This window comes from Gavia stellata, chromosome 10 (genome assembly GCF_030936135.1).
Source record: "Gavia stellata isolate bGavSte3 chromosome 10, bGavSte3.hap2, whole genome shotgun sequence".
NCBI classification, from domain to species: domain Eukaryota; kingdom Metazoa; phylum Chordata; class Aves; order Gaviiformes; family Gaviidae; genus Gavia; species Gavia stellata.
The window spans coordinates 17,265,603-17,284,810 of record NC_082603.1 but is presented as its reverse complement, the minus strand read 5'-3'; the positions used below and the strand labels follow the sequence as shown (position 1 = coordinate 17,284,810).

The 19,208-nt window shown below is 35.8% G+C and overlaps 2 protein-coding genes across 3 annotated transcripts in view; one reads left to right on the top strand and one right to left on the bottom strand.

The window, feature by feature from the left end:
* FNBP1L (formin binding protein 1 like) overlaps positions 1-15,186 on the top strand; it is a 57,968-nt gene extending 42,782 nt beyond the window's left edge. The window contains exons 7-17 of one of the 2 annotated variants that reach the window (XM_059821601.1): positions 268-396; positions 2,522-2,668; positions 3,469-3,672; positions 6,069-6,227; positions 9,487-9,501; positions 11,447-11,556; positions 12,165-12,297; positions 12,777-12,871; positions 13,374-13,522; positions 13,927-14,085; positions 15,151-15,186. In XM_059821601.1, the coding sequence (XP_059677584.1) occupies positions 268-396; positions 2,522-2,668; positions 3,469-3,672; positions 6,069-6,227; positions 9,487-9,501; positions 11,447-11,556; positions 12,165-12,297; positions 12,777-12,871; positions 13,374-13,522; positions 13,927-14,085; positions 15,151-15,158 (1,308 nt within the window). In that variant the 3' untranslated portion in view covers positions 15,159-15,186. Of the gene's footprint in view, positions 1-267; positions 397-2,521; positions 2,669-3,468; positions 3,673-6,068; positions 6,228-9,486; positions 9,502-11,446; positions 11,557-12,164; positions 12,298-12,776; positions 12,872-13,373; positions 13,523-13,926; positions 14,226-15,150 lie in introns of those variants that run through there. The other variant, XM_059821602.1, reaches the window with a different exon arrangement.
* Positions 15,187-18,551: 3,365 nt separating this feature from the next.
* Positions 18,552-19,208, bottom strand: part of BCAR3 (BCAR3 adaptor protein, NSP family member) — an 81,017-nt gene continuing 80,360 nt past the window's right edge. Inside the window, exon 13 of the mRNA XM_059821820.1 lies at positions 18,552-18,739. Coding sequence (XP_059677803.1) covers positions 18,552-18,739 — 188 coding nt within the window. The remainder of the gene's footprint in view (positions 18,740-19,208) is intronic.

Below are 19,208 nucleotides of genomic sequence, written 5' to 3'. Positions count from 1 at the left end.
GTCACTTCTGTGGTTTTTAGGATATGCATTTAAGCGACGTGGCTAAGGGAGCTAAAAAGATCATTGCTTTCTTGTATGTAACAAATTAAGTCTGTAGACTGTCAGTATATATGAAGTCTCACATCCTTTGTATTCCAATTTATAAGGATGTCAGTTTTGATGACTTGTGATTAGTGTTCTTGTATAGTTGGTAAAATAAATTGAAATAATGCTGTATGTCATTGAAAAGCACAAGACATGTTTGAACTGATAACGCTTTCTTACTAGGCTAAGCAACAGTTAAACCTGCGCACACATATGGCCGATGAAAACAAAAATGAATATGCTGCACAACTACAGAATTTTAATGGGGAACAGCACAAACACTACTACATTGTCATTCCTCAGATTTATAAGGTAAAATAATTGACAGAGAAAGTATGTCTGATCTTCTTTTAAGGGAGAAGTAGATTTTAAAATTTAAAACTTTTATTTTGGGAATTTTAGTGGATAATTTTATCAAGAAATTAGCGTAATCTTAATACAACCTGCATTTTATCATGAGACTTACTGCTTACAGTAATTATGCTTATACTTGTAATGAAAATACTCTGTTGCATTTTCTATGAAGATTTTATATTTTATAGACTCTTTGTTTAAATATTGCTGAAGAGGTACAGCAAAATAAACATTTGGGACATCTGGGTGAGAGAAAACATTTAAAACAATGATTCTAATAAGGTTTGGTCACTAGTTCACTTGATATTTGTGTGTGTGAATGCTTTGACTCTGGCAGAGATGAAGGAAAGCATATAGCTAATGGTGACTATGTGGTTACGTATCTCCTGTACAGGTATAAAATGGGTGGATTAGAGACAGAAGTATTTTCCCCCTCAGTTAGTCATTGCTTCATCAATATTACCAACAATCCACAGAACTCTCTAAAATAATAAAAAAGTTGAAGGTCAAATTAGATCAATACTTTGCATCTAAAAAGGGGATTTATCAAGGTGCTTCATATAACTATTAAGATTTTAATTTTTTTTTTAAGATTCTTTCAAAAACAGAGAGACTTTACAGAACTGGTTTAAACTAAAGTAGTTCGGCAGCATCAGGTGAGGGTGAGTTGAGAAGTGTATCGACATATATGTTCAGCCATTTGGGAGAATACTGTGACTGTAGAAACTGGTTCTGAGACATGGAGTGAGGAAACGGAAAGTAAAAACACTGACTTTATTTGAAGGTGTACCGACTTCAGAATGCTTGATATTTTCCAGAAGCACAAGGGAGTTCATATTTTTAAAAAATGCTTATTAGAAGGTCTAGGATTTACAAAAGAGAAAATTGCCTTTGCTTATTAAAGAATTTTCTAATATTTTAACTGTTAAGCAGCACTACAGTAGATCTGACATTAGCACACTGATGGAGGAATTGCAGTCAACTCCCGGGAGAAACAGCTTGATCATCTTTGTAGCTTGGGCAGGAGTTTTGGTTTATTGCCTTTATTTCTCTAGGGTTAAAATCCATTATCATGGAGACCCTACTTACGTTTTTTTGAAATCTCCAGTAAAAGCAGAAAGGTTTGGTCCTACTTTCTCTTGGGACTACATTTTTATTACTTCCTTGTAAGTATTTGTTAACATTCTATGGGAGAACCTTGGGAGAGGGATTTAGCATGACTAGGTTGTTGCTTTGTTTCGGAGAGATGAAATTGGATGCTGTTTGAGACATCTGCCTTTGTTAGAGTAGATACAGGAAAGATCCAACTTCTTATCACGTTTTTGATAACCTATTGATGTATGTACTATTGCTTTTTGGTTTCTTTTTTTTTTCCCCCCACCTTCAATTAGATGGAAGGTCCAGGGCTATTATCTTAATAGTATTTATCTTTAATTTGGGTTTTTTTGTTGTGTTCCAGTAGACTTTTATTACAAATCTTATGTAATGGTATTCTTTTCTTTATTTTCTTGCACACTTCTAAAGGAAATGGTTTGTATTTCAAATCAGAGAGCATGTCTAAACAGCATATAATTTTAATATGTCTAATTTTTCCTATTTTTTAATTGTTGGTATTTATTGGAAAGTATAAAAATAAAAGCAAGATAGAGGTGTTTATCACCAGAGAGAAATTATTTGGAACTAGAAGGAGAGAGTGAGGAGATCTAGAAATTAGTAGAATTTCTCTACTGTAGTTTCATTTTTGCATGAAACAAATATTTTTAAATTAAATAGGCAGCTGTAGACACTGTATACACATGCTTTAAAAAAGAATAAGGAAAAGAAAGTCCAGTCCTTTATATCATTTTAAAAATCAAAGAGTATCAACTCTTTGTAATTACTGTTCTGGCTGTCTTAAGTCTATGTCTTAAAGGACTTGATTTTTTAACTTACTTAAGTTCTGTTTTGTTAAGCAAATAAAAATACTGGGAAAGCACAGAAATTCTGTACTATACTGTGGTGACCACAGTAACTGCACACATCAGGACTGGGGAAAAAATATCTGCAAATAAAAGCTTTATTTTATCTTACTTTGTGCTTGCAGCAACTTCAAGAAATGGATGAAAGAAGGACTATCAAACTTAGTGAATGTTACAAAGGCTTTGCTGACTCTGAGCGCAAGGTTATTCCAATTATCTCTAAATGTTTAGAAGGGATGATCCTTGCAGCAAAATCAGTTGATGAACATAGAGTAAGTAGAATTGAGCGACTTTTTGAATGTGCATGAGCAATTTAACTGATATGGAAGCTGTGGAGAGGGGAAAGACGGACTTAACCCTGTACGTTCATCTTTCTGTTGTCAAATATTTGTCTGCTTGAAAAGTGTTGTGACTTCAGTTTTAGCCTAAATGCTCACTTCCACTTTCGGTGTCTGTTCTCTTCCTGTTTTATTGCTTTCTTGTGAAGATCTTTGACACTTTCTCATTGTATGTGATTTTGGACACATTGTTTTGATTATCCCAAGACATCCCAGAATACCAGCATGGTTGGTATTTTCTCTGGCATGTAGCATTGAATCATATAAAGGCTGTTCATTTAACAAATTATCATTCTGTGTCCTGTTTGATTGCAGCTATTGGTACGTCTGTCTTATTCCTTCTAATATGGGTTGTTACCTATTATATCTTACTACATCTAGTTTCTTAGTGTTATCTTCATTTCAGTGCTGCCTTTGAAGGATTAGAAGGGTGGGGTAGTAGTTTGGCCCTAAAGCATGTCCTGTTTTAAATTTGTGATAACCCTTGGGGAGTATTTGCTGGATTCTGAATAGCAAGGTATGCTTTGATTTACAGTCATGGTAACATTGAGAAAAAAGAACATACGTTATCTTAACTTGATCTGTCCAAAAGCAGGCATTCTGAGCTCTCTCTCACTTTCCGATCTGTGCAGCTCTGCAACTAAAGGGAAAATGTATGTCTCCTTGTTTTTCTCTCTCTGGTTCTTTTGGATGTGCTTGTTTGCTTTTTAAACTCCTTAATGTCCTATGTTTAGGACTCTCAACTAGTGATAGACTGCTTCAAATCCGGTTTTGAACCTCCTGGAGATTTTCCATTTGAAGATTACAGTCAGAATATTTACAGAACTATCTCTGATGGAACCATCAGTACACCAAAGCAGGAAGGAATGAGGATTGATTCAAAAACTACAGTGGGCAAAGCTAAAGGAAAGCTGTGGCTATTTGGAAAGAAGCCAAAGGTAACAATTAAGAAGTTACTAGTCGGAAAATTAAAATGTGAAGATCTAGAGTGCATGGAAGCAGGAATTTATTTTAAAATAACCTTCCCCTTGCCAGCCACTGTCTTTTAAAATATGTGTAAGGACATCTGAAGGTTTGAGTAGGGTTGGATACTTACATTAAAAATCAATTTCTCACCGGGGGAAGTTTTCCAATTTTTCTTCTAGTGCTTTGTGTCTGGGAATGTTTTTAATAGTTATTTGATAAAAGTAGCTTCCCATTTCTGTAACGTTTCTAAGTTTCTGTAAAGACTTTCTGCAGTTGCATAGAAAAGGTGTTAATTGTGAATGTAAAAATAAGGGGAGGGGGAATATGCTTTGGAATCAGACAGACTTCAGATCTCTCTTTTATACTACAAAAAGCAACCCCCTTCTAAATGTCACATTTTGTGAAGGCTTATATATAGGAGTGTTTTGTAGATTTTTTTTTTTTTTTTTTTTTTTTTTTTTACACCTCCTGCTAGTTTTGAAAACTTCTGAGGTTTGTCTGAAAACATGAAAATCTATAATATCTCATTGATAAAACATACTGTTGAAGCTCCATACAGGTAGATGTCCCAGAAGAAATATTACTGTGAAATAGGTAAAAATGTTCCTATGCTCAAGAAAAAATTGACAGCAGAGAAATTACTCCTTTCTTGTATTATTATATGAGTTTCAATGAACACTTTCTGTGCAAGATGCCTTCATGGATCAACAAAAAAGATTATCAATACATGCATTAGCTATATAAATGAATAACGAAGCATATACATATTTAAATTTTGTGCTCGGTCTTTGTTTAGTATTGGAACATATCAGTGAGTCATTTTAATGATTCCCATAAATTTCTATGAGGTTATTTTAATGCTCCAAGTCAGATTCTGCCATTTATTATAGGAAACTATTCTTAGAGCTTGTTAATGGTAGGATTTATTTTCCACTTATTATAGTATTCCAAGAAAGCAGGTCTTTACAGAAAGAAAGGATATAGCTGATTCTTTATTCCCTCCTCAGTATATTATGTAACTGCAGCTGTGTGTAAAAACGAAAACTGATTGTTTACTTTTCATGCAGTATAATTAATGATTGATAATAGTTTAAATGCATTAATGTGTTAGCATATTTATTGCATTTGGCTGCAGAGGTGGGTGAGATTCAGCCTGTTCTGAAATTAGATCATAATTACCAGTTTGACAACAAGACATCTTTCTGAGAATTTTGCAGAGGAAAGCTATGAAAATCTGCATTGGTTTTCAATCTGGACCTTGGCATCTATTGTAGTTATAAGAAATTCTTTAGTATGATGACAGCTGAAGAAAGCTGACAGGACTTTCCCTACTCTTTCTTCTCCCCAGTTCGTTCACTTTGTATGTAGCATTCAGAGAGTCAGCCTTACTGTTTCCTGTATGGAATCACAGATATACATACATGTACACATACTACATGCAGGTCCTTAAGGACCTGGAGGAAATGGAAGATTATGTCCCTTTTTTTCACCTGTTTTTGGGGAGGATGGAGGGGCGCTGCAGGAGCTACATATTTAATTCAAAATACTATTTACATGTTTTAAGAGATATTCTTTAATTAGGTAATATAAAAATATGCTGATTTATTGTAGCTGGGATATTTATGGTGGTCTTTGGGCCTTCATTTAGCTGAAACTGTGGCTGGTCTTGACTTCCAGATATGCGTTTACCTATTTTTGATGCTGTCAAAGACGTAAAAGTCTTTTGGAAAGGGAACGATTTGTGCAGCAGAGGAAATAGTACAGAAAAATCAAACTGTGAAAAAGCAGTAGAGGTACGAGAGACAAAAAAATGAGAGAAGCAATTTGAAAAAAGGGGAGGAAGAAAGTGGGGGAAGTTCTCATGATGATATTGATTAACAATGCCAGGCAGCCATTGTGTCAGTCCAGCTTAACTACAGAGGTTGAGTATACTTTTTGTTTTAGTCGTTCTCTGTAGATGTTTAGCTCTGGTTTAGCTCACCTGGTAAGGTACATCAAAATCTGGGAAGAAACGATGAGCAGGAATGCACAAGCTTCCAGAATGGCTGTAACTAAAGTTGGGAAAAGCAGAACTTCCTGTTTTAAGAAGAGAGACAGGCAACTTTGGGATCTTGTTAGGATCTTGTGGAAGTGTTGAGACTAAAGCTTTTTTGAATATTCCTTCATTCTCTGCACCAACCTGTAACTCTAAAGATTAATTCATGACAGAAACCTTTTAAAACCAGTACAGTTATAGTGTAAATGTGTCTGGAACGTTACAAGCTGTCTCTGTGTTGGATGGAAATTTTATTTTTGTAAGACAGAATTTTCATTTTAAAATCACTTTAAACATTTGGCTTATTTATTGCTTTCTTTATTTCCACATTAGCCACAATCCCCACCCCTAACCCCTACTAGTTTATACACATCCAGTCCTCCTAATGGGTCCCAGTATCCCATATTCTCCATTGAACCAGTGCATTATTGCATGAGTGACATAAAAACAGGGAAGCCCAGAATTCCTTCTTTCAGAAGCCTCAAAAGAGGGGTAAGTTTGATAACAAGTTGAAATGCATGATGGGCTATGAACAGTGTGTTTGTGATGTGGCTTTTCTAATGCTCTCCACCCTCATTATAAGGCTGACTTTTTAAGAAATAACGCTTCAGCTGTAAGGTCACTGTTAGGATACCTTGTTTCATGTTATACAGAAGTTACCAACAGGTTAAAAATAAAATAAAATAGAAATACTCTTTTATCGCATTCCAAATACTTGTGCCTAAAAGAAAGGTGTTATAAAGAGGGTGCTCAGCATGTGTTTGATACCTTTCTTCATTGTTGTTCACATTCACAAATGTTTTCCTACCATCATGTAACATATGTTTGCAGTAATTTATCATTGGGTATATAGTCACCGCAAAAAACACCTGACAGATTCGATGTCTTATTTGCTGACTTCTAATTGATATAATAGTAGTTGATTATGAGACACTGAAATAAGAAGGGGGAAATTTCATTTCTTTTGTACATCAAATGCTATAGCACATGGTGCTTGTAGATTTTGAAATACTGATTTTTTTGAACCATTACTATTTTAATGCATTTGCTGATTAAGAAATTGTTCTTGTTTGTCCAACATTCTTTTGGGTAAAATTATTGAAAAATTACTACCAAATGCCACCTTCTGAGATTTATCAATTCATTTACTAATTTGTAGTGGTATATTCTGCAAATAGAATTTGTTTGGAAGACAATAAAAGGGAAATGTTAAGTGGTTTCCTAGCAACATTTATAGTGCTACTGATAAACGTACTGGCATTTTGCTGTTATGTCAGTGAAGCATAGGCTGCCCAGTTTATGTACACTTTATGATATTTGTTGATCCAAATGTTGAGATCATTGGATGCATTTGATTATATATAATTAATGATTTTCTGATCTTTGAAAACAATTTTGACTTGCTGTCTGGTGTGCATCAAGAATGGTTGGCTACTGTTGACATAATGTGGAGACTGAAGTACAAAAATGTTACATTGCAGTAAAGTTATGATTTAGAGGCTCCCTTGCTGTCATTCTGAAATGTAATAAGTTACACTTAAAACTTATTTTCTTTATCTTTAAGTCATGTTGCGGCATCTTATTTCAGGCCCCCAGATATCTTGGAAATACCCTTTCTGCTACCACCATTCTTTAGAAAATTCTTGTGGTCCTTTAAGTATTTATGGAGGACAGTTTCTCCTTTTCCCCTTCTGAGCCACTTACATCATAATTTGTTCTGGTCATGAAGATAATGTTCCTTCTTTAGTACTCAGTGAGGAACTACCTGGATGAGAGAGTTGTTGAAATGGCACAGGTCTTGATTACGCCTCCTTTTTGTTGATCGCTAAATGTATTGACTGCTGGCTCACAAATCAACACCTTGTAATATCTATCTAGATATTACACCTTGTAATATCTGTTCTAGAACCTCTTACTGAAGCAGAAGATCATCTAACAACTACAGAATGCTAATGGAAAATGAAACTTTTTTTTTATTCTTACAGTCCGTTGTTCATGTTGTAAAAGCGAATTAATTTAATATAGAATAGTATTCCATAAAATGAGCAAGGATCACTAGTATCCTACAAATCTGGATTAACTCAAATATCCCACAATATCAAATAGTTAATCTCTGTAAATCTGCAGGATCAACATTTAATTTTTATGTATTTTGAAATTACAAGCATTTTAACAGACATCAGATTATCACATATCGAGTCCCTTTTCAACTTAAATGCATACTGTAATTCTAGTAGATTTTTTTTTTTTATCTCATTGATCAGTCTTTTTATAAAACATCCTGATTCATTGCTTAACAGTTGCTAGTGCATGATGCTGTCTTCCACAGTTTTGTCCCTGGAAAACAATTGGTATTGACATGCAGAACTACCAAATAGTATTTAATTTGCTTCTGCTTCTACTGAGATTTATCCATGAGTTGGCATATATCAGACAGTAAGCGTACTGGTTACTTTGTTTAATGTGCCCTGTGGAAGATTTCACTCAAGACACTGGAGATCATAAAACTAGACTGCCCTTATTCTGTGCTTCGTGCATTAGATTTTCCTATCGTGACGTACAGTGAAAGCAGCAAACAGTAGCTGTAGAACAGGTTATTGAAGAAACACTTGCTTACACTTAAACGACTAACTTGCTTTATTAGTACTGCTGTTACATGCTGCTTATTATCCTTTGAAACCTTAACATTTCCAGATAGTGCTTATGAGAGGTCTTTGCTCAGTGACACTTGATACATAAATAGATCCATCAGCAACAGTGGTAGATAAACCTCACTCATGTTTTTTTGGAAGACTCTTTCTAAAGGGAACAAGAAGTTTATTCTATAGCCATTTTACATCTTTGGACTTTGAGGTTTCTACCAAAGTATCATTTGTTAAGGTGCTTTACTTGCCTCATTGCTAGAAATTCTGATTTTGTGTGTGTGCCCCAATCAACAGCCTTAACAATTGCTGACAGTCATAAATGATGTCGAAGATACCTGTCTTCTACATTGCTTGGTGTTTCTCTGGAAAGGGTTATCCAAAGTCATTGAAAGCATGGTAGATCTTCAAAATGCCGTGAATGTTAAACCCAAGATACAACACCTGGCATCCCATGTTTTATTTGCTTCCTCTAAGGATAAAGCCTTCACTCTTTAAATGACTTTTATTTTTATCTGGACTAAAACATTTCGAGGATAGCAGCAGTGACCCAAATGCTGTTTTCAGAAAGTAGAATTACTAACTTCGGAACTTAAAAAAATATCTTTGTTGTAGTTCTACTGTGATAATAAAGTAAATACACTGTAAAAATTACGTTTGTAAAAGTGATGGTAGTGGATTGTTAGCTATAATTAACAAATTATTTACATATGGCTGACCAGTCCTTCATCATCATCAAATTCTGCTATTTTGTGCAGTGTTGGCTGTGTGTTTGTTTCTTCTCCTGCAATAGAAGTTCTTTAGCATATTATTCAAAACACTAAAGTTCAAAAGTAGTTTAATGAAGTTGTGTATTAGAATTTTGTAAGTTAAACTACCCATTATCACCTAGTAATCTTTTAAATCAGTAATACTTAAAGCAGAAGTGCATTTCTGATTATTGTATTTTGCTTTTCTTGTGCTCATGGTAAAATGTATTTGTTATAAATTAATATTTTAAACCTTAAGTAATATTTTAAGATACATTTTTAGGTATTAATCATTTTTGTAACTGGTCGTTGCATGTGAATAATTTCCCGTTTCTTTCTGTTTTCAAATGAACTGTGCAGTGGTCGGTGAAGATGGTAAGCCCGTGTGCTGATCTGTCTGCTGTACTTCTGCTAAGATAGCATGAAAGTAATCTTTTGAAAGTGTCTCCATATCATAACTGCTTTAAGTCAGGTGTTGAAATACATCTTCAGATTTTCCACTCATACACAGTCGTCTTAACCATCCATGCTTAATGTAAGATAATTAGGCTCGTGATCTGGCTGCAACTAAATCTGTGATTTTGGAATTTTAGGGTTGACCAGTATTCACAAGTTGGTTGTGATGGAAATACTTGGTGATTTCTCTTTGTCAGGAAAATAGTTAAAGCAGCATAAAATAGATCTATGAAAAGATTAACATATTGCGTAGAGGAGAAATATTGAATACTGCAAAATTGACTCCTTTGCATTTAACCAAAAAATTGCAGGGGAGATGATCCTTTATGCTTAGGAATATTAGAAAGCTGTTATACTAAATGAAAACCACACCTTAATCAAGATTGTTGTTTTGCAGAGTAAATCAGTAAAAATTCACAAGATGACCTGTGTTCTTCTGATTACTGCTGTAGGATACTCTGGTTTTAACTGACCTGTAAGGAAGAATGACACAAAGGATGTGATTGTCTTTTTGTTTCTTTGTAGTGTGTAAAAGCACCTGAAAGGACTTTTTTTTTTTTCTGCTTTATTTTGGAAACATCGTATCTGGATTTCCCTCCTTTTATGGTGTCTTGTATTCCCTTCTTAAAAAGCAGTGAGATTATGATTTTACAAGTGCAAAAGAACCAAGAAGTTCTAAAGAGGGGGTATTAGAAACCTGGCACCTGAGCCTAAGGCTGCTTGTGACAAAATCTTGACAGTCAAGTTTCTGTCAAGTGTCGTCTTAACAAAAGAAATACTGTCCAGTTTCGTTTGCCTCCATGGAGGGTTACTGTAATGGCAAGTGGGTTTCTAGTGCTAAAACGAACTTAGGCAGCTAGGACACACATAACGTAACTTAACTTTCTGTTATGAAGACGTGTACCATATTTCTTTCTTAACGTAACACTGTCGGTGTCTCACCCTGAGGGGGGAGAGTTTTCACAACAAACTCAAAAGACACGTAAAAATTGCTTCCCATGCCTTTCACACCCAAGTCCTTCCATCCTGTTTATAATCTTGGCACAAGTTTGCAATCAAACCTGTGTGGGTTTGGGCTCATAACAATAGGTGGTCTCAAGGTTTTTGTTTGGTTGTTGGTTTTTTTTTTGAAAAGTAAGTTTGTAAAGTAGGAGGTTTTTCGCTTCCTGAAACATTTTTATAATGAAAAAAGTGACTTTGAATATTATCAGATTAACAAATTTAAGTAAAAATTTTGATGTTATAAAGGCTTTTTCTGTGCTCTGTGAACTAGTTTTACTTGAGGTAAAATGCATCAGAACTTTGTAAGTTTTAATATGTTTTATAGTAAGATTGCTGAACTTCTGGGAAGACAATTATAATAATACTTTGGAATGAAGATCCAAAATACAGTATTTTTCTTTTGATAGCATCCAAATCGCCATAGAACACACGCTCCAGAGAAAGAATCAATTATATACTAATTGTTATTATTATTATCATATACATGTCTTTAAATTTTTGTTCTGACTGAAATTACTCTGTAGTAATTAATTCTGTCCTTTTTAAATCTGCTTTAAGTGCAGTGGATATAATAGGAGGTATATGGCTCAGCTTTTCAGAAAAATAATTTAAGTCTACAAATTTTGAGTTACATCTGTGAGCCAGCTGTTACAGAAGGCAGAAAGAACCTTGAATGACTGACTACGATCTGGCAGCAAGAACGTGCGTTTATTCTGTTGCGGTCTTTCATAGAGCTGTGTGTCAAGTAGAGTTTTTAAGAAGGTCCATCCTGCCTCCAGTGAACACTGTCCGTGTGTGGGTATGTCAGTTCAGCTGTCCAGCTACGTGCGTGTTACTTGTTTAATAGTATTTCTGCTTGCAGGGGCCTGCGCTAGAAGACTTCAGCCATCTCCCTCCAGAACAAAGACGCAAGAAACTGCAACAGAGAATCGATGAACTTAACAGAGAACTGCAGAAGGAAACAGACCAAAAGTGAGTGCGTTTTTGGAGTTTTGTCATGGTTCTCTCTATGTCTCTTTCTTTTGAAGTCCTCTACCTAAGCCAACAGTGCTTAGAAGCTAGGAGAGAATATACTAGTCTAGGCTGTTACAAAGCATTTTTTAGTTCATGGTTTATTGCATGTAGGTTCTGTTAGCATTTCTTCCTTCTGCTTTACTATAATACACATTTTGATCCTAACATTGCATAGGAAACACTGGATCTAAAAGCGTGCATTTAAAAAAAAATAATGCATAGGTCTGTTGAGCAAGAGAGCTGCAATTCAGTGCATTAATAAAAGAACGTTATTAATATTAGGAAACTGTATAACAAACAATATGGGAAACAGTATCGAGACTGGATAGAGAAGAGTTGACAGTTGGTGTCCTTGTGCTTGTGCATGACACAAGAAGGGAAGGCGAAGTGCTAAGATGGCAGAATGGGAGAAGGATTCAGGCGCGGTGTGGGGAGCAGTAGTTCCTCATGTCTGTGCTTATATCTAATCATGGGCCAGGATCCTCATAAACATTATTATAGATTTAATGAATCAGTACTGATATATGTAATTCTTATAATTATTGTCGGGTTTTGTATGTTTTTAGAGATGCCCTCATCAAGATGAAGGATGTTTATGAAAAAAATCCCCAGATGGGTGATCCAGGTAGTTTGCAACCAAAATTAACTGAGACTATGGGCAACATGGACCGTCTTCGGATGGAAATACACAAGAACGAGGTTAAAGTTTAAAACAATTTCTTGGAAAATGTGAAGGAGTGGTAAAACTGTAGTTCGCCTTATGGGTTGTAAATATACCACCCAGAAGAACTACTGGATTTAAGAAAGTGCTCCTGATAACAATTTTTTTGTGGGGTGCCGTATTTTCAAGGACATTTCATCTAGCTAGAATAAGGATGTACATTGTTAAATACGTAAACTGTTTAGAAGAGTTTCTTATTAATCACTTATTCTGAAACTCATATGTGAGTGAAGACATTTTTTTTTCCCTTAAGACTAGTATGGAGTATAGGCTAAGCATGGGGGATAGGTTCATGCTTCATGTGAAGTAATTACGAGACTTCACATGTGAAGGCAGTCTCTGTGTGGCTGTGTACTGACAAGTAAACTGTACACAGTTAAGTGCATTTGTTAAATGGTATTTGCTGATTTAGAATCAAGTTTTCTTTGACGCTGATATTTGTCTTTTTTTCCCCAAGGCCTGGCTCTCTGAAGTTGAAGGTAAAGTAGCAGCCAGAAGCGACAGGCGGCACAGCAGTGATATCAACCACCTTGTAACACAGGGCAGAGAGAGGTCACTATTCTATCTCTACTGCTTTTCTATCTTATGCTAGAATCAGTACATCTCTTTGATAGTTAACAGTAGGTGATGGTTGTTACTTATCCTCTGAAAGTTTATGTTCTTCTAAAGGAAAATCTTACTGGTTCTGAATTCTGGAGGCCACTTCATGTCATTATGGTAACAGAAAAAAATAGTGAGTCTAATCAAAACAGCCACTCATTAAATAGCAGTGCCTTTTAAAGCTATCTCATTCCATTGCATAAGGCTCACTGGTTTTCTATGTTCTGTAAAGACAGATATGTCAAATTTATGTTTGGTTTTGTAGCAGAATTCAGTCCAAGCCTTTGATAGATCAGTATTTTCAGAGAATTACCTCCAGCAGTGAATACAAAAACTGCTAACACGCATTCCCAGAGCAACATCCATGGTCTGCCCTTGCTGTGATGCATGTATATTCTGAGGTTTAGAGCCAAGAACTCTTCAGAGTCCTTATTCTCCAATCATTGCATTACAGCCCTGAAGGGAGTTACACGGATGATGCAAATCAGGAAGTTCGAGGCCCACCACAGCAACATGCGCATCCAAATGAGTTTGATGATGAGTTCGAAGATGATGATCCATTACCAGCTATAGGACACTGCAAGGCAATATATCCGTTTGATGGTAAGGTTAACAACGTGCACTATGATTCCTTGACTATAAGGCAACTTGACTATAAGGCATGGCTTATTTGTTATAGAGAAGACAGGTAAAATGATTTAAAGTAAATTAACTGTATGAGCAACTAGTTGCTTATAAGATCAGTGGAAATACTTTATAAATCACTTTAATTCATGAGCAGTACTTTTGTGCTGTTTTAAGATAAATATTAGCACAACTATTGGCAAATACTCAGCTTTACAAATTGGACTAGGTTTTTGTCTGTAAGCCTGTTTGACCATATGTTCTCTTGCACAGATTTTTGGTTCTTCCTGTTTATATGTAATCTAGAAGCTACGCCCTGGGAAAAAGATGACTTGAAATTCTGTCTGAACATTGAGACTTCTTTTGCCTCTTGTTTTTCCCAGGTCATAATGAAGGCACTCTAGCAATGAAAGAAGGCGAAATTTTGTACATTATTGAGGAGGACAAAGGAGATGGGTGGACAAGAGCTCGAAGACATAATGGAGAGGAAGGCTATGTGCCAACATCATATATAGATGTAACGCTAGAGAAAAACAGCAAAGGTGCAGTAACCTATATCTAACAGTAAACTGGCAGCTTTCAGTTGCAAATTCCCCAGGGAAAATAGTGGAAAAATAGTAAGTTACACAGATTCATGGAAAGCATTAGACTATCCCAAGTCAGCAATGGTCTGTTGTTTGCAATGTGAGTTTGCTATAGTTTTTTTCAGAGATGACCACATTAAATTACGCATCTTACACTGGTCTGTAATTTTGACCAATGTCTTCTGCTTTAACTGATCTAGTGTTCCTGCTTTACAAAGAACTAAATCCAGTTCAGCTATTAAACTGAAAAAGACCCGGATTCCTGCTTGTTCTATAGAATACTTTGTTTGACTAGAGAACTGAAAAATTACTTCGTTTTAAAGATCTCTAAGATTTACTGTTCCCAATTTTATGACTTAAACTATATGCTTAAAGTAGAGGGTTTTTTCCTCTAATAACTAACTGAACTCACTTACTGAAAATTATTAATTTCCTTCCTTAGCAAATACTTGGCAGCTTTCACTTCTTAAACAGGAAAATGTTTTCTGATTCTGAAAGCTCAACAAAAATACTCAGGAAAAAACATTATGATTAAGAAGGACAGAAAGTCCACTGACCTTTTCAGTACTTGTAATGTAAGATGTTGTGTATTGGACACAACTTCATTGTTTTAACTCTAGCTACCTTGAACAAACACAAGAAGAGACCACATGTAATGCTTGATGTCTTACTGAAACCTCTCTCTGCTCCTGAAAAGGGAAAGATTTTATATTCTTAATCTGTGCCTGTAAGCTAAGTCTTTGAATTGCATCATGTTTAGTTTGAAATCAAGGTCTTAAATGTACAGTAATTCCCCTCACTGTTAAATCACTGAGGATTGGAAACTGCATTGCACTACCTGATTACTAGGGGGAAAAAAGCTCACCTAAAAGCTGTGGCTTGTATTTCTAATGAGAGTTTGTGGAATTAAGTACAAGGCTAATGTATAGCCACTGAGAATGGCCTGCTAGAACTGAGCACGCTTCTCTGTCTTCTAAAGGCCTTCAGTAACTTTGTTCTTTTCTTTTTCCTCTTGGACTGCAGGTTCCTGAAGCGGGTTTCTGAGAAAATGGGCGAGATCTTGAAGGAGGTTACATGCAGCTGCTGGGGGGTGGGGAGGGGGTGGGGTGCTAGGCTGGGAGGCCCAAGGGGAAAAGCTAGTTGCATGAATGCATGCAGACATACATTTAGTCACTAACATCTTAGCATCTCCATACATAGGTAAGGATGTATTACAAATTCTTCAATTTGTACAGGAAAATAAGAGTTGCGTTACCAGACTAAAGAGGCTACTGCTCCTAAAATTGCTTTATTTTCATTGTCCTAGGTTGTCCCAGATGCGCAAACTATATTTTAGCTTGTGCTATGTTTTGGTTATCTCAATTATGCTCCTTTCCAACTCGTTTTAATTGGCAGTGATTTAGAACCATATGTCAGTTATCAGTCTGCCTGTGCCACCTCCATGCTCGCCCTTAACCTCCTCCTGCATGCCTAGGACAGTCAGGCATGTCTGCATAACACTTTGCCATCATTGCTTGTCTTACTTTATAACAAATCATTTTGTTTAAGTATCTTCAGCACTAGAGTTTCATCCCAGTATCCATGTATGCTGCTATAACTATACCACTGCAACCATCATTACATTCCAGTTTTTGGCATAACTGATAAGAGACCATAACGTATTTGTGTTGATTGGGGAAATAATACATCTCAGCTCTAGCCTACAATGCAATCAAGAGAAACTCCTAGAACTGTGGTCCATCTTCAGCACTTCGGTAACCTGTTGTGAGCACTGAAAACCTGGAACATCACCAGAGAGATTCACCACTGCAAGCTAATGACTGTTTTCAGAAGTCAACCACTTGCCATTCAAATGCTGCCTTAAACTAGAGTGCCTAAATCTGTTGTTTGCCAACACTACCACTTACAGTATCCCACAAAGGGCTTTGTGTCTCAGCTCTTTTCACAGTGCTGCAGCTGCAGAGGTAGCCACGGTAGGTGTTTTCTAGAGCTCTACTTTACTGGATACATGGTGCATCATGAATTTTATACATTGAAACATGTATCTCTTTATTTGACTTCAATGTTTTTTAAAATATTTTTATGGAAACTGTCTTTTAGTTTTTGACTATGAAGTTCCAATTTTAATTACTGCAGTGCTAGTCCATTTCCAAGTGATACTTCATTCTATGGACCAGTTGAAATTTGAGTGATACTTCGTAATGATCTATGTGCACTTTTACTTGTAAACAATTGAAATTTGGATATGTTTATACGTGTAAATATAGTTGTCTGCAGTGCCCCTATTGCTTATGTTGTCTTGCCTCCCATTTGTGGTTCTATTAATAAATGCATCTTATCTTATCTGATTTATTAGGGTGGTAAGAATTAGATTAGAGATGTTGGGGGGAGGGATACTTGTATCAAAGCAAGCTTGTCAACCCAGCCACCTGCTGTTTGGGGAAATGAAATAATAATCAAAACATCCTGCTTTTCTGGGGTCTGAAGCAATATTTGGATGCAGCAGTGCTGGATTCTTTTTAATTTCAGTGTTATTAGGAACTGTACTACCAGTAAAACTGAATTTGAGTGATTTGTGTAGAGGTTTATTCCTTTTGTTATGTATACCACTATTACACAGCTTGACCTAGTGTATTATGGGGGCTATTAAACTCTAAAGTTTAGATTTTTGGAGCTTGTATACAGGGTTATTTATATAATAATGTGACATTACTCAATACTGACAAAACTACATAGGTAGTTTTTTGGGTTTGGGGTTTTTTGGGGGTTTGTGGGGTTTTTTGTTTTTTTGGTTTTTTTAAATCTAGTGCTTTTTTATTTTAAAAGTTAGAAAAGGGAGGAAATGTGATCTATGTATTTTCTGCTCAAGGGCCTGTGGTTTGCCTGGCTAACAGCCTTGCAGGTCAGTAATAACACTTCCTGGTAAAGGACTAAATGTTCTTTTCACGCTACTGTTTGTTTTTCTAAAACCAGGATTTGCTTCCTTTGGAGGCAGGTTACTTTCATGAGGGATAGTGCAACTTGTATGAGGGTTATTAAACATAGGAAAAAACCATTTGTACTTGCACAGCTAGTTATAAATCATTTATTCTAAAATTCTGAACGTGAGTTGTCCTAAAGAATCTTACATTTTCCGGTAATTTTTAATCCTTTTTTGTGCACATGTTGATTTCCTAAATGTTAAATGCTTTGTTTAAAAATAGTGTTCTCTGTTGAGAATATTTTCATGGAATAAAAAAATCTTTTCATGGTCTAAGTAATTAGCTTCCCCATTTGTCTTCTGTTAAGATTGACAGGGAGACTTTCAGCATGAGGACTGTAACCTCTTGTTACAGGGGTAGAACCTCTGCTATGATTGTGGTTGGGGGGAACAGACAATACTGTTTTGGATTTGGTTTTGTTGTTTCTCAAATACTTTCAAATGCTGTAAGTAATATCTCACTCCATAAATAAATAGGCTTACTGTCATGCAGCTCTAACCATAGTTCTTACTTAAATATTTATACAGCTTCCGAGGATATTGCTTATACACCAGTTCTGTATGTGAGAAAGTGGAATTTGCTGCTGAAGCACTCTTTTTATATAAACACCATGCACACTGTTTCTTATGAAAAGTGCTAACAGCTCATGCTTTGCCTTTGTCCAAGGAAGAAAAAAAAATACTACTTACCAAAGTGATTCACCTCAGTAAATGAAGCAAGTTTAATATATACACACACCCACATTTACTCATATCTGAAAGCATTTTAATTATCCGGATTGTTAGTTCTTGCCATTTCATCATTCATTCCTGGCAGCGTAGCTGTTGTGCAGGCTCCAGCAAAGCCAAAGTACTACAGATGCTGTCTTAAAAAAACCCCTAAGTTGTCCCAACACCTACACAACTAATTTGCTACTTTCATAGGTGCAGTGATGTTTGAGCCTTCTGTTGTGGTCACAGATGACGGATCATTTCTGCAACCTGCAAATATGCAAGTTATTTTGCATAAAGATACACTTTAATTCACAATTTTATGTACAGTGGTTTATATTCATTAAAGGAATATTATACAACAGATTTTCTGCAATGTCACATACTTAATCTGCCATTTTATTTACACTATTTGCTTCATTTTAATATTAAGATGTCAGTGCCCTTAATCCTAGGCATGATCAAAACATTGCCACTCTGGGGAAATAGAGAAAGCTGCAAGACTATCACACAGGGATAACCTGACTATTTAAAGGGATCATTAAATGACTTGGTGACACAGTAAATAAATAATCAATTTGTTTAGAAATCAGTAGTTTTTAAAACAAGTGTGCATTGTGCAGTTAAAAGTTCTAAACATCTTGTGAAATGCAAGAATTCTGTGCAGTATCAAATTGCCAAAAGGAAGTTAAGGTTATTTCAAGTATATAATTTAAATAGTGTTTACAGAGTCTTATATACTTAATTGTTCCACCTGCTTCACTGAAGGAGGTTCCAGTTTTCGGGAAAGTGCAGTTAAAATCTGGCTGAATTTCTCATATCTTTCATTTTGATTAACTTGTGCTCCTTTGCTGCCCCAGAGCAATCTCATTTGAAATTCTGTTTTGAAGATTTCACTCATCTCTTCATTTGGCTGGAAACCTAGTAAGTAAAAAGAATCCCACAATATCACCATCAGGCAAGTTTTTTATTCAGAAGAAACGGCTTCTAAACTGTATTCCCTCCAAGTAAGATAAGCTTTAGCATGCTGGGTTCCTTTTGCACAGTGATTTTAACAAGCTAGTAAAACAGTGAAAATCCTTTCCATCTGAGACATTCTAGTAGCACACAAATGGGGCACTGGGACAGGCTCTCCTTTGCTCAATTCTAGTGGTCTGAAACTGTCATTATAGCTTGACCTTAAATATAATTACTGATGTATACATGCCGCCTGCAGAAATACTTACATGTCTCTCCCCTCCCTTAACTTTTTAGCTGCAAGTTTAAAATATAAAGTCACATTATTAACATGTTGCTACTTTCTGGCTGCAAGTGGTCAAGATCTCAGTGTTGCATCTTGCGCTGCTGTAAAGAATCTGATGGGTGGCATTTTACTCACAAAAATCACAGT